Consider the following 12,971-nt stretch of genomic DNA (forward strand, 5'->3'; position numbering starts at 1 on the left):
GGGGAAGTAAAATCGTTCACATAACCTACATAAATAGGCTACTCATAGACAAATGACATTTAGCATTGGACATTAAAAGACAAAGTAAATAATTTTCTTTTATTCAATGTCAAAATAATTGGTCCCAAAATTGTACAGCATGATCTTTACAGCATATATAAAATTTCTCTTAAAATTAATCTATTCACATGGTCCATAAAAGAAAAAAAATTACTGTAAAGGTGAACAAATTTGAAGTTTTTTTTTTTTTGTCACAATTTCAGAGCAGTTTAAGACTTCAGATGCAATATCAGGATCATACATGATTGAGCTGTATACATTTTACATTGTACTTTATTTACCTTTTCATATTTCTGAACAGCCACAGGCTTTCTTCAGCATATACATTCTACAGATATCACACACACACACACACACACACACACACACACACACACACACACACACACACACACACACTATCCCTAAACCTACCCATCACAGAAAACTTTCTGCTTTTTTCACATATCACATAATACTGAACTTTTCTTTATACTTTTCTTTAATGTGTAACAGACAGGGGGGAAATGGAGAAGTATTCCATAAAGTGGGTAAAAAAAAAAAAGAAAAAGAAAAAGAAACTCTAAAAAATAGTCTTTATTCATTTTATAAATTAATTAACATATTCAAGTAAAAATATTAAATTTAATCATAAATGTTTAAAAAAAAAAAAAAAAAAAAGAAAAGAAGACCAGAACAAGACCCAGGAACTCCTACTAAAGCTTTTACAGATGCCCTAGAACTCCAAGAACTCCTTTATACATTTCTCTGTGACAGACACCCGTATGTCTTCCTCGTCATAATCATCAAAGTTACTTGTGTCTCCGGGCCCTCTGCACTTCGGTATGATGGGAGCGCCAACCTGTAAAATTAATGAAGAAATAAACCAGAATGCAAAAGAGCTGTTCTCAAGAACCAATCAAAAATGTGAAACCTGAAAGGTGTTAAAGAAAAAGAGGACACACCTTCTTCTCATAGATTGCAATCCAGTCTGTCGTAGCAAACCATCTGTGGTTTTTGATGTCACTGACTCCATTTTTCAAATTGCCAAAGCGCTTTGTGAGGTCCACCTGCAGCAGATTGCGCAGAAGATCCTTCAGGTCTGAACTGAAGTGAGAGGGGAATCGTACCTGTGGAAATCAAATATTCACATCTGATATTTGATATTTATCCAATCACTAATTATGTTAAAAATCACCCATTGTTGTAGAAGTCAGCAAATGTTGAAAACATCTCTAGAACTTAATTAAAGGGTTAGTTCACCCAAAAATGAAAATTATGTCTACTACCACTTTTTTTTGTGGCAAAAAAAAAAAATAAAAATAAATAAAAAAAACAACATTATTCAACAATATCTAATGATGTGCGATTTCAAAACACTGCTTCATGAAGCTTCGAAGCTTTACAAATCTTTTGTTTCGAATCAGTGGTTCGGAGCATGTATCAAACTGTCAAAGCTATGTTACACACATTGTAAATAGGCTGTTTTACCACCAATTCCAGTTGATTTTTATTCAGGATAGAAAAAATATTTCACAAAATATTTCACAAAAACAAATGCATTTTTCTCCGCAATTCTGCAATTCTTGTTAAAAAAAAAATGCAATCAAATTTGTTACAACGGGCTTCTAACACCAGTTAAAATGCTTTAATATGTATGTGTAGTAGGGCTTAATTGGGAAGTAAAATCGTTCACATAACCTACATAAATAGGCTACTGATAACACTTGACACTTAGAATTGGACATTAAAAGGCAAAGTAAATAATTTTCTTTTATTCAATGTCAAAATAATTGGTCCCAAAATTGTACAGCATGATCTCTACAGCATATATACAAATTTATCTTAAAATAAATCTATTCACATGGTCCATAGAAGAAAAACAAATTACTGTAAAGGTGACTGTAATATCAAACCGCCAAAGTCACGTGATTTCAGTAAATGAGGCTTCGTTACGTCATAAGTGTGACTTTGGGGGTTTGATGCACACTCTGAACCACTGATACAAAACAAAAGATTCATAAAGCTTTGAAGCTTCATGAAGCAGTGTTTTGAAATCACCCATCACTAGATTTTGTTGAATAAAGTCGTCATTTTGTTTTTCTGGCGCAAAAGAAAAGTATTCTCGTTGCTTCATAACATTAAGGTTGAACCACTGTAGTCACATGAACTGTTTTAAATATGTCTTTAGTAGCTTTCTGGGCATCTGAAAGTGTTAATTATCTTGCTGTCAATGCAGGCCTCGCTGAGCCATCAGATTTTGTCAAAAATATATTAATTTGTGTTCCGAAGATGAACGAAAGTCTTATGGGTATGGAAAAACATGAGGGTGAGTAATTAATGACAGAATTTTCATTTTTGGGTGAACTTACCCTTTAACCTCACTAAAAATTAAAAAATATGAATAAATATATGTAAAATATATTTTGTTTTTAATACTGATTAAAGGGATAGGTAACCCAAAAATGAAAATTATCCCATAATTTACTCACCCTCAAGCCATCCTAGGTGTATATGACTTTCTTCTTTCAGACTAAGATAATCAGAGTTACATTTAAAAAATATAATATAAAGTTCTTCCTAGCTTTGTAATGGCGTTGAAGAGTTTTTGAAGCTCCAAAAAGCGCATCCATCCATCCATCATAAAAGTAATCCATATGACTCCAGTGGGCTAATAAATGCATTCTGAAGTGAAGTGAAAAGTTTTTGTGAGAAATTATCCACATTTAAAACTTTATAAACTATATACACTGGCTTCCGGCAATGGCCGTACGCGCGTTCACGAGAGAGTCCAGTTCTGGTGGAAGGGTGACCTCTGACCCGATATATGACATAGCTCCTCTTCTACTATATCAAAATGCTCCAACATTTTTCTTTAAAACTTCTTGTTTTGTTTTAATCTATCCTCCATGCTTCCGTGGTCATCAGTTAAGCTTACGCTAGTACGCTCATGCCATACGTCGGGCCAGAGGTCACCCTTCCGCTGGAACTCGTCATATGCATTATGATGGATTGATGCGCTTTTTGGAGCTTCAAAAACTCGGGCACTATATTCAATGCCATTACAAAGCTGGGAAGAGCCAGGATATTATTTAATATAACTGTGATTGTGTTTAGCTGAAAGAATAAAATAATATACACCTAGGATGGCTTGAGGGTGAGTACATTATGGGAGAATTTTCATTTTTTGGGTGTTGGGTGAACTATTCCTTTAAGAAAAAAAAAAAAAAATATATAGTAGCACTATAAAGGTTTTGTAACCATTTTTGAAATTAAATTACTAAAATGTTCCTTTTGTCTGACAGATATGAAATGTCTTGAGTGTCCTGAGAAATCAATCAAACATCTCTGAGACAGACATAGATGTGAATAGCACAAAAACACTATTGTTTAGCCAAACAGAAGACTCTGAGAATCTTTCTGACTGTTAGTAATTTTTTGCATTGTGGTTTGCAGGGGTTTTAGGCACGCGGTGTAATTAAATAGCTAAAATCTGGAATACACTACATGAATTTTGCCCAGATTTCCCCCACAATTTACAGTCTGGATTAGACAACACTAGTTGCTGAAATTCAGACCAAGTGTGCAGATTTGCTGTGGCTACTGCTGTGTCTTTCGAAGGTTGCACCCTCCGAAGGTCGCACTTGCCAGCCGCATAAGTCATTGAGGCTGCTTCATTTCAGAAAAGTAAGAATTTTATAGTGGTTCTTTTTCTGAAATGAGACATGTATGCAGACAACAAATGTGACCTCAGAAGGGCGCAGCTTTCATTATGAGCACAGTTTGTCTTATCCAGTCAGAGTATATATCAAACATGTTTGATATTTCGAGCAGATTTTAAAACACATATTGTTACCATTTGTCATGCATCATATAGCATTAAGGCAAACATTTCTGCATAAGTATATTGTTCAGAACGACTTGGAAGTTTGGTAGTGTGTGATCCAGGTCGTTTAGTGCATGATGCCCATTTTTTTTGCTAAGTCGGCAAGTGTTTGATGACTAGTGTTTAAAATCTTTTCAGATTTTAAAAGTCCTGCAGTGAATTCTGGTTGCCATGATTTTGCAAAGTAAGACATATTTTGTTGATCCTGGAAGAACATTCCTGTTCAAAAACAGTCATAACCCTACCCCTAAACATAACTGATGTAGAAGCATCTAACCCTAGCTGTAAGCCTAAATGTGACATAAACTGTAAACCTGTCCCTAAAATTTGTTTGGTTCATTGAATGTTGTTCAAGGGTCAGCAAAGATGTTGGTCCAGGAACATGTTGTACTTGGTGAAATCACATTCACCGAGTTTTCCAGCCTTAGTCTGACAGAACTGATGAAGCAATCCAATTAGTGTAAAATAAAAAGACGTTGTGATATAAAAAATAAAGGGAATTCTACTGACAATTACTGAAAAAAAAAAAAAAAAAAGTGCTGAAAATATGAAAACAGCCACTCAGAACACCTTAGCTATGAGCAAAGAAAAATCCTGGCAGCTACCCAGAATAATATATTTTGCCAGTCTATAAAGGATTATTTCGCAATTTTTTAGTGTTAAACACACTGATGTTTTTTTTTTTTTCCTTGAAATTGTGAAATTCTTCTGACCTTGCCAGATACGATCTTCTCATAGATCTGAATTGGTTGATCAGCGAAGAAAGGTGGATATCCAGCAGCCATTTCATAGATCAGAACACCCATCGCCCACCAGTCAACAGCTTTGTTGTAGCCCTAACAAAGTAAAAGAGAAAACGCTGAGATCTCATTGAACTCCTAAATGAGTAAGAACTATTGCTGTGCTTTCTTACCTTGCTGAGAATGATCTCTGGTGCCAGGTACTCTGGTGTACCGCACAATGTCCAAGTTCTGCCTTTGACTCGTTTGGCAAAGCCAAAGTCTGTTACCTTAATCACATTCAAATATAAGAGTTATGGATGAAGATAATTAAAATAATGTATATAAAAAAAGACCAAAGTAAAGGTAACATTTTATTGGAAGACCAGCAGCCAAATGACTGGCACACCTGGATGTATCCCTGATGATCAATGAGCAAGTTTTCAGGTTTTAGGTCCCTGTAGATGAGGTCTAGAGTATGAAGATACTCGAACGTCAGAACAATCTGAGCAGCATAGAAACGTGCATTCTGCTCACTGTAAAAAAACAACAAAAAAAAAACATTGTTATTTCATTTATAAAGAAAGGAAGAGGGCGCACATAATAAAGAGTTTTTATTAACTAGTTTTTAAGCTGTTCACCTGAATCTTCCAATCCGTCTCAGATGTGAAAACATCTCACCGCCTTGGATATATTCCATGACCATGTATAAATTTGAATTATCCTGTTAAGGGATGAATTAATTAACATGAAAACCTTAATGCTCTGAAATGCAATTAATTTCTATTTTATGTAATAGCATTGCATTTTTGCAGTAGCTTTAGCCCAGCCCATGATCCAACTTGCAACAAATGCACACTTCGACATTGTCTTTCTTCGCAATATAAATTGCTCCTTTACCTTAAAAGCGCATTCCAGCTTCACAAGGAAAGGAAAGGACACTGCTTGTAATATTTTCTTCTCGTTTAATGTGTGTTCTACCTGTTTGAGCTTCACCACCTGAAAAATCATCAAAAGCAGGGATTAAAAAAAATAATAATAATATGAAACAAAAACAAACTTTTCAAAAATTTCAAATTCTAAACAAAATATAATTTTTATTATAATATTTTAATGTACAAGGGGGATACATTTCTAGTCCCAAAATATATTGTAAAATTATGTTTCTTTTTTATTTAATAAACCTAATTGGTTGCTTAAATTATACTATAGTGATAAAAAAATTTTACGTCGAAAAAAAAAAAATCCCTTTTAAGAAAACTGAATTTTCTTAAGATGTTAAATTTAATGGATTCTCATTAGCTACATAAATGTTTTCGAAAAATAAAACAAAACATCTTTAGCCTTGTTGTATTTCTATGTAAAAACACCATCAAGCAAAGTAATACTTGTGGTTTAAAAATACTGATTTTTACAGTGACTGTTTGCCATTTAAATTCAAGAAGAAAAAGCAGCTGGATCCAGACATGATGTCTCTTACCCATAATAGTCATTCATTCACAACACATTTCGCTTTTCCTTCTTATTTGTCACATCGGAGTCACATACACATGAGCAAACATGCATTGTATTTGACCCCTTTCGCCAGCTCAATCCTCTCAGCAATGTGTTATTACGGTGTTTTAGTTTCATAAGGTACATGTAATACATGTACTTTTTTGCATACAGATGGCAACATTGTTAAAATGATCCTTATTCACATGGATCCTCTAAAATGACTAAAAACACTGTATCATTCATGCCAGGCCAGTAGATGGCGATGTCACTTTGTAAAGAAACACTACGCTCCTATAGACACATGCGCATGTCATTGTTTTCACAAATTCGTGTTTTTGTAGTTTACATGGAGATGATAACGGTATCTTTTTCAAAAACTTGCATTTTGAAACATTTTCAAAAGTTGTGGCGTAAATGAATAGCTAAAACACATAAGTTTTCTGTTTTTAGTTTAAAATGGTGTGTAAATGGCCACTCAAACAGTATGATTACATGACACTCATCAGAGGAAACATCATAGCTCACTGTGGTTTGATCCTGTCAGCAGGGGAAGTTTCAGTTTCCTCTCTGCTCTGTAAATAAATTTGTACCATTTTACTAGACCAGCCAGACTCAATTTAAACTGTGACATTTGACCTGTTTTTGAAATTCCTGAGCAAAAGCAAATTCAATGTTTATGAAACATAAAAAAAGAAGAATATCAGGACTCCGTAGGAAAATGAGTACAAGTATGTATGTAAAAAAAAAAAGAAAAGAAAAGAAAAGATGCTTATTTTTGTTACGGCCGGTCAAGCAAAATGAGATGAGGAGGGATCTAAATGCAGCACTGTTATTATAAACAAAAACAAAGACGATAATCCACAAGAGAAACAATGAAGAAGATCGCAGGAGAAACACATGACAATATCAACAACACAAGACAAAGAACTGGACAAGCTGAGGGCCGTCCACAAGAGATAATGATGAACTAAACAAGGAGCAGGTGGATGTAATCAATCAAACAATGAGTAACTATGACAACAGATGAAACCACGACAATCAAGGAAACAGATAGAAAACACAGGAAATAACGATGCATAAACGGTGAGTCTGAAATCATATCAGATACCAGATTTGAATTTGAAATTACTTTCTCGACCATTAAAAATGCTCGGGTAGTATGAATGAACTTTGGACGTACTACATCTGTCATTTTGTTACTGTCATGTGACCTACCAGTTGCGTCACTTCACTGCCATTCAAAAATCCTCTCCCGTGGCCTCATGGGATAGCAAAGTGTCCATCGATTTTAGTTTGTAACATTTAGACTGGGAAAGTTTATAAAGTGATAAAGTTTCTTCAATTTTAATGATTAAATTCTTTATGGTTGATTTGGTGCATAGAAGTAACCCTATATACCTTTGAGGTTGTGCCACTGGCTATCACTGGTGTCAAAAGTATTCACATTCAATACTCAAGTAGAAGTATAGATACTAGTGTTTAAAAATACTTCTGTAGAAGTTGAAGTATCAACTCAAGCTTTTTACTCAAGTAAAAGTGTAAAAGTACTGGTTTCAAAACTACTTAAAGTATAAAAGTAAAAGTAATGTAAGGAAAAAAATGCCATTAAGGACAAAAGCTTAGGCCGCGCTACAGGGGTCTATTGTGCACTCTACCTCCTCAAAATGTCATCAATAACATTTATTGGAATGTAAATGTACATCCAAGCTTAACTGCAGGAATCTGTGAGGGCAACGGAAAGAAAAATGCGGGTAGTTTTGGTGTACCCAGGGCAGGCTTAGTAACAATCAGGGCTTGACATTAACGGGTAGTTTTCAGCTGTTTCAGTTCACATCGCACCAAAAAATGCCAACAAACTCGTCTGTTGGAGTTTGTTGGATAGGTGTGATAACCCTGTTGCCGTTGGTTGGAGTCTGTTTTTACCAGACTGAACATGTTTAATCTGCATTTGTTTGGTCGTCTGAGCATCCAACAAACGGCAACAATCATGGCCGCCATATTAAAGGGTCGTTCCAAACCGAAGTGTTCAAAACTGGCCACTTTAAAGGGCCCTTCGGAATGAAGGATTTCGAAGGGTACAACTGATGGACACTTCGGGCCCCCATGATCCTTTGCACAGGGAAGTTGTTTGTCATCACAGAATGGGTACAGGAGGCTCGGAGTTCGATTTTACCTATAAATGAATGTATAGTATTTTCTATAGGCTACTACTGTAATATTTATACGAGTTAGATTTAGTACATTATTATGGTCAAAACGACACTGTACTTCAAAAAAATACTTTACAGCTTTATCAGTCCATTCAAATGTTTCAAATACATAGACACAATATACATTATGGTGCGATAAACCAAAAATAAATAAATATATAGGCCTAAACTAACGTTAAACAAAGGGCGCAGCTTGCGCTATCTATCCCCCTTGACTGTCTCGTTAAGATGACGCAGAAGTGCGTTCTAAAAAGGAGTATTTTTGACCCCTACACCCTTCATCCCTTCGAAGCTCTCCCTCCGGAGGGTAAACCCTTTGAAGGATTAGGGCATAGGGATGAGCCCTTCCGAATGGAACGCAGGGCCTGACGTAATCTAACCTGACCACGAACCGTTGCCATGACGATGAGACAAGTCCCTGGCAAAGACAGCTGTTTGATCGCGCCCGCGCCTCACGCACACACAACAAAGCACTGGAAACATGACATCGCAGCTTGTTCGTTATAAAAAATAAAATACAGTTTTAAAAAAACAAACATATAAAATGTACAATAGTTCGTAGTGCAATCCGTGCCATTCAGCAAGAGCACTGCTCCACTTCACCGAAAGAGAGAGTATAACACCATGAGAGCAACGCAGGTTTACCTTCAGTTTCGTTTTAAATTAATTCGTTTAGGCATGTTTAGCTACATGGTTGTATATGACTATGGGTCATATAAATAAAAAGGGTCGCGCTAAAAAAAAAAAAAAAAAAAAAAAAAGATTAAAAACCGGTGTATAGGCTACGCTAATTAATTCAAACGTCTCTCTACCGAACTACCTAGCATAATTTGCAGAGGACGAAGAGAAAACAGCCGTTTGATAGCCTAAATGAGCCAGTAGTAGAGAAATAATAACTTTTAATAAATAATCTTTTTTGAGTAACGACCCCAACACTGTCGTCCTTGCTGGAGTGTGACGTGATTTGTGTCATGTGCAGGTGTGATGGATCGCGTACAAACCAATAGGGTGTCAGAATGGTATAGCCTATGTTTATTCTCATCCAACCACAATCAAATTCACTCTATCCGGATGGTGCGATTTATCTGGATAGTTGTTTTTTTCAAGCCGGAATGAAAACAAGCTGAAATGAAATAGGAGTAACGAGGCTATTTTTAAAATGTAAGGAGTAGAAAGTACAGATAATTGCGTGAAAATGTAAGGAGTAGAAGTAAAAAGTCGTCTGAAAAATAATTACTCCAGTAAAGTATAGATACCCGAAATTTCTACTTAAGTAAGGTAACGAAGTATTTGTACTTCGTTACTTGACACCTCTGCTGGCTATGCACAAATTAAGCAAGCTGAGATTGTTTAGTGGAAAGGTCTACAGTTAGTAATATTTGCATGAGTAATGTGCAATATTAATTCTCAGCTTAACTTCAAAATGCAAGTTTATTGAAGTTCACACCACAGACAATAACTATAAAGTTTTAATGACTGTTCTAATTCTATAAGAATAGGGAAGTATATATCCAGTTATAATGATAATGACACAGAGGAACACATTTTTTTTACTCCAGTTAATGAATGATAAAAAAATTTGCAGCATACGAAATAACGGCAGCACATGCTCATAATAAACAGAACATTATTGTTCATTGGTGTGAACTCTAATATCGCTATAGTTATCATTTTTGGTGTGAATGGGCACTGATCCTATGGCCAGATTCAAATCCTCCTCCCTCCATGATGTACCTCGATCTTCAAGCAGAAGGACTGGATGAAGTATTCTGAATGCTGACTTGTGTCAATGAGCCCGAATGAGCCTGGTTTTTCCCAACATTTATGTTTTTCTCCATTTCTGTCACCGATGGAGTTTGGGTTCATTGCCACTGTCACTTCTGGCTTGCTTAGTTGGGGACACTTAATATTCAGCAATATTATTGATTTGACTGCATTGACACTATTAGATGACAACTGAACTGAGCTAAATGATGACATCACCGTTTTCTCCAGAGCTGCTTTATAGTAAACCTGAACTCATTCCATAACTGATGAACTTTACATAGTCATTGAAATGAAGTGAATGAACACTAAACTGATTTCAAGCTGAATAAAGACTGTTTACTATTGTCTTTTTAGAGCTGCTTTACAGCAGAATTGAATTTTCCTTATCACTGTATGGCTGCTTTGAAACAATCTGTATTGTATAAAGCGCTATATTAAATAAAAGTGACTTGACTTGAATCACAGACCAACCTTATTGTTTTTGTTTTTTTTTAACATAGTGGATGTTCCCTTCAGAGGACAATGAATGATTCAGTGTCTTCATTGTAAAATCCTATTCCTGGAGAAGCCCAGGATGTAAGAGATGTGACTGGATTAAACAATATGTCTCGGAGGAATTAACAAAAACAAATGTCTTCTACAGAAGACAAATAGCAATTGCTGGGTCCTGCAGGAGGAAATATAGAATACTCACTTTTTCCTTGTCCAGAATCTTCATAGCATAGTATTGTGCCGACTGTCTGTGCTTGACTAGCATGACTCTTCCAAAAGATCCAGTCCCAAGAGTTTTCAGCCTGTCAAAGTCATCCAGACATGATGTGCTCTGCAGATCCAAAGGCAGAAGTCAACAATTAGTTCTGCTGGAGAAAACAGACTTTGACTTTCATGTTTACAGTAATAAAGCTCCCATACCTGTGGCGGACACTCCCATTTTTTCAAAAAATCTTCTTTGGCTTCTGCCAAGTATTCTTTCACTAAACAGAGCAGATTACAGAAAATTGGCAAAGGATTGTTCAAAGCATGATTTTAAGATAAACAATAAATTGCTTTGTTTGGAATAAAACTAGAACATTTTGTTAATTTTAATGTGTGCAATTAACTTCAATTTGTAAAACAGAAGCTAATGCATTTAAATTGGTTCTAGTTACTGTACATATTAATTATTCTGTTAGCATCCCCTGGCCAGAGGGTATCTAGCTTCCAGCGTGCTTTGCAAGGGATTGGATGGCAAGAATAAATGTTGAAATTAAATGTTATTTTATGTTTTTGAGCAAGATGAGGAGAAAAAAAAAAAAAAAAAAAAAGCAGGAAACATCAAACGGCAGTAGAGTCAGTGGACTTTCTGCCAACACCAAATGTTAAACATAATAAAAATAATTAATAAATAAAATATTTAAAGAGTGTGTGCTTTTGCTAGCAAGTGAATGCAAATATATCAGTTGCTTTTTTTGATATTCACTTCATAGGTTTCTGATACATAGAGTATTTGAATTGAGTTTACATGGCTATTTCATGTTAATAAAAAGTTCAGCCAAAGAGTTTTAAAGGTGCAAAATACAAAAGCAAACACGTTATTGATCAGGAGCACTAAATATAGAAAAAAATGATGGATGATTTCTTGCCATTCCATGTTTGCAGCAACAGAGATGCTGTTATAGTGACTAATCATTTAATTTAATAACCATCTTTTAATCTGGTTGGTCAATCAAAGACATGGTTCTAGCTACACTCAATTTCCTGTAGGCCGCCTATACACTTTTTCCAGAGAGATTACGGAAAGTATATTTCGTCTGACACTTGTAAACAACAAATTCATTAAGAAAAATGTGGCAGACTGAGAAATGACATAAGACATAATAACATTACAATGCATTTGTTTGCAAACTGTACTGTTCTGCATGCACTGTTCTTCCACCTGAACATAACATTTGATTTGCATGTTTGTCAGATGTAACAGTTGTGAATTTGGTTATGTTGTAATTTCATTGCAACCGAGATTGTTGTGATGCGAAATACAGCAGGTACACTGTGATAGCTGTGTGCAAGGCAGCCTACTATCAGATCTGCTACAAATTAAAAGTAAACATAGCAAACTTAATGTAATTTTTTATCATCCACTTTTCACTAAAGTGAAACTTCAGGTTTGTTTGCTGGCTGTGGGAAGCAAAATGATCTCTTCCTGTTAAAACCACAAAACGTCTGACAACTATCAAAGTGTACAAAAATATATGCATTTGACAAGGCTAAAACATTTTACTCTGCACTCATCAGATAATTACAATAATAATAAAAAAACCTTCATCACATTATAACATTCAATCTATAATGGTTGAGAAAATTAATCAGAGATACTCTATAACTTATATAACTATATGCAATGAGTTAATATCAAGAGTAAGCCAGTATATGAAAGCAGGATTCAAGTGCATTGAAACAACATTTATTAGGTAATTTCTTAAAAATAATAATGAGATATTAAATATATATATACATCTCTGAAAAGGCTTAGACTTACTTGCTGCATCCCAAAGGCCAGTGTACTCTGACACATGTGGCCCCTCATTCTCTAGTCCTTTCTCCTGGTTCCCTTTCCGATATTTGTGAAAAAATCGGCTAGCTAACGTGTCCAGTTTCTGAAGGGCAGAGCCTGTTGACTGCCCAAAGTTCGGGTCTTTTGTCTGGGCCATCACACGTACTGTTCATACAGAAGGAAAGTCTCAAACTGGTTGATAACCACAATGCTCTTCAACTAGTGTTTCTGGAGCACAGAGAAGTCATAGTCATTTCCTGTTTGCAAGTCTAGATTAACATAGTGAGTCTTTGTCTTACCACCAACTGAGATAGTTATACTTC

At 35.3% G+C, this 12,971-nt stretch overlaps 1 protein-coding gene across 1 annotated transcript; it reads right to left on the reverse strand.

Annotated features, from left to right (window-relative positions):
• Positions 1-77: 77 nt before the first annotated feature.
• Positions 78-12,971, reverse strand: prkacba (protein kinase, cAMP-dependent, catalytic, beta a). The gene is made up of 10 exons (XM_048172506.1): positions 12,634-12,971; positions 11,031-11,092; positions 10,813-10,941; positions 5,545-5,643; positions 5,286-5,368; positions 5,054-5,180; positions 4,839-4,934; positions 4,639-4,761; positions 1,005-1,169; positions 78-901 (listed from the first exon to the last, which is right to left on the reverse strand). The coding sequence occupies exons 1-10, from the start codon at positions 12,803-12,805 to the stop codon at positions 776-778; spliced, it is 1,182 nt and encodes a 393-aa protein (XP_048028463.1). The 5' UTR covers positions 12,806-12,971; the 3' UTR covers positions 78-775.

This window comes from Megalobrama amblycephala, linkage group LG21 (genome assembly GCF_018812025.1).
Source record: "Megalobrama amblycephala isolate DHTTF-2021 linkage group LG21, ASM1881202v1, whole genome shotgun sequence".
NCBI classification, from domain to species: domain Eukaryota; kingdom Metazoa; phylum Chordata; class Actinopteri; order Cypriniformes; family Xenocyprididae; genus Megalobrama; species Megalobrama amblycephala.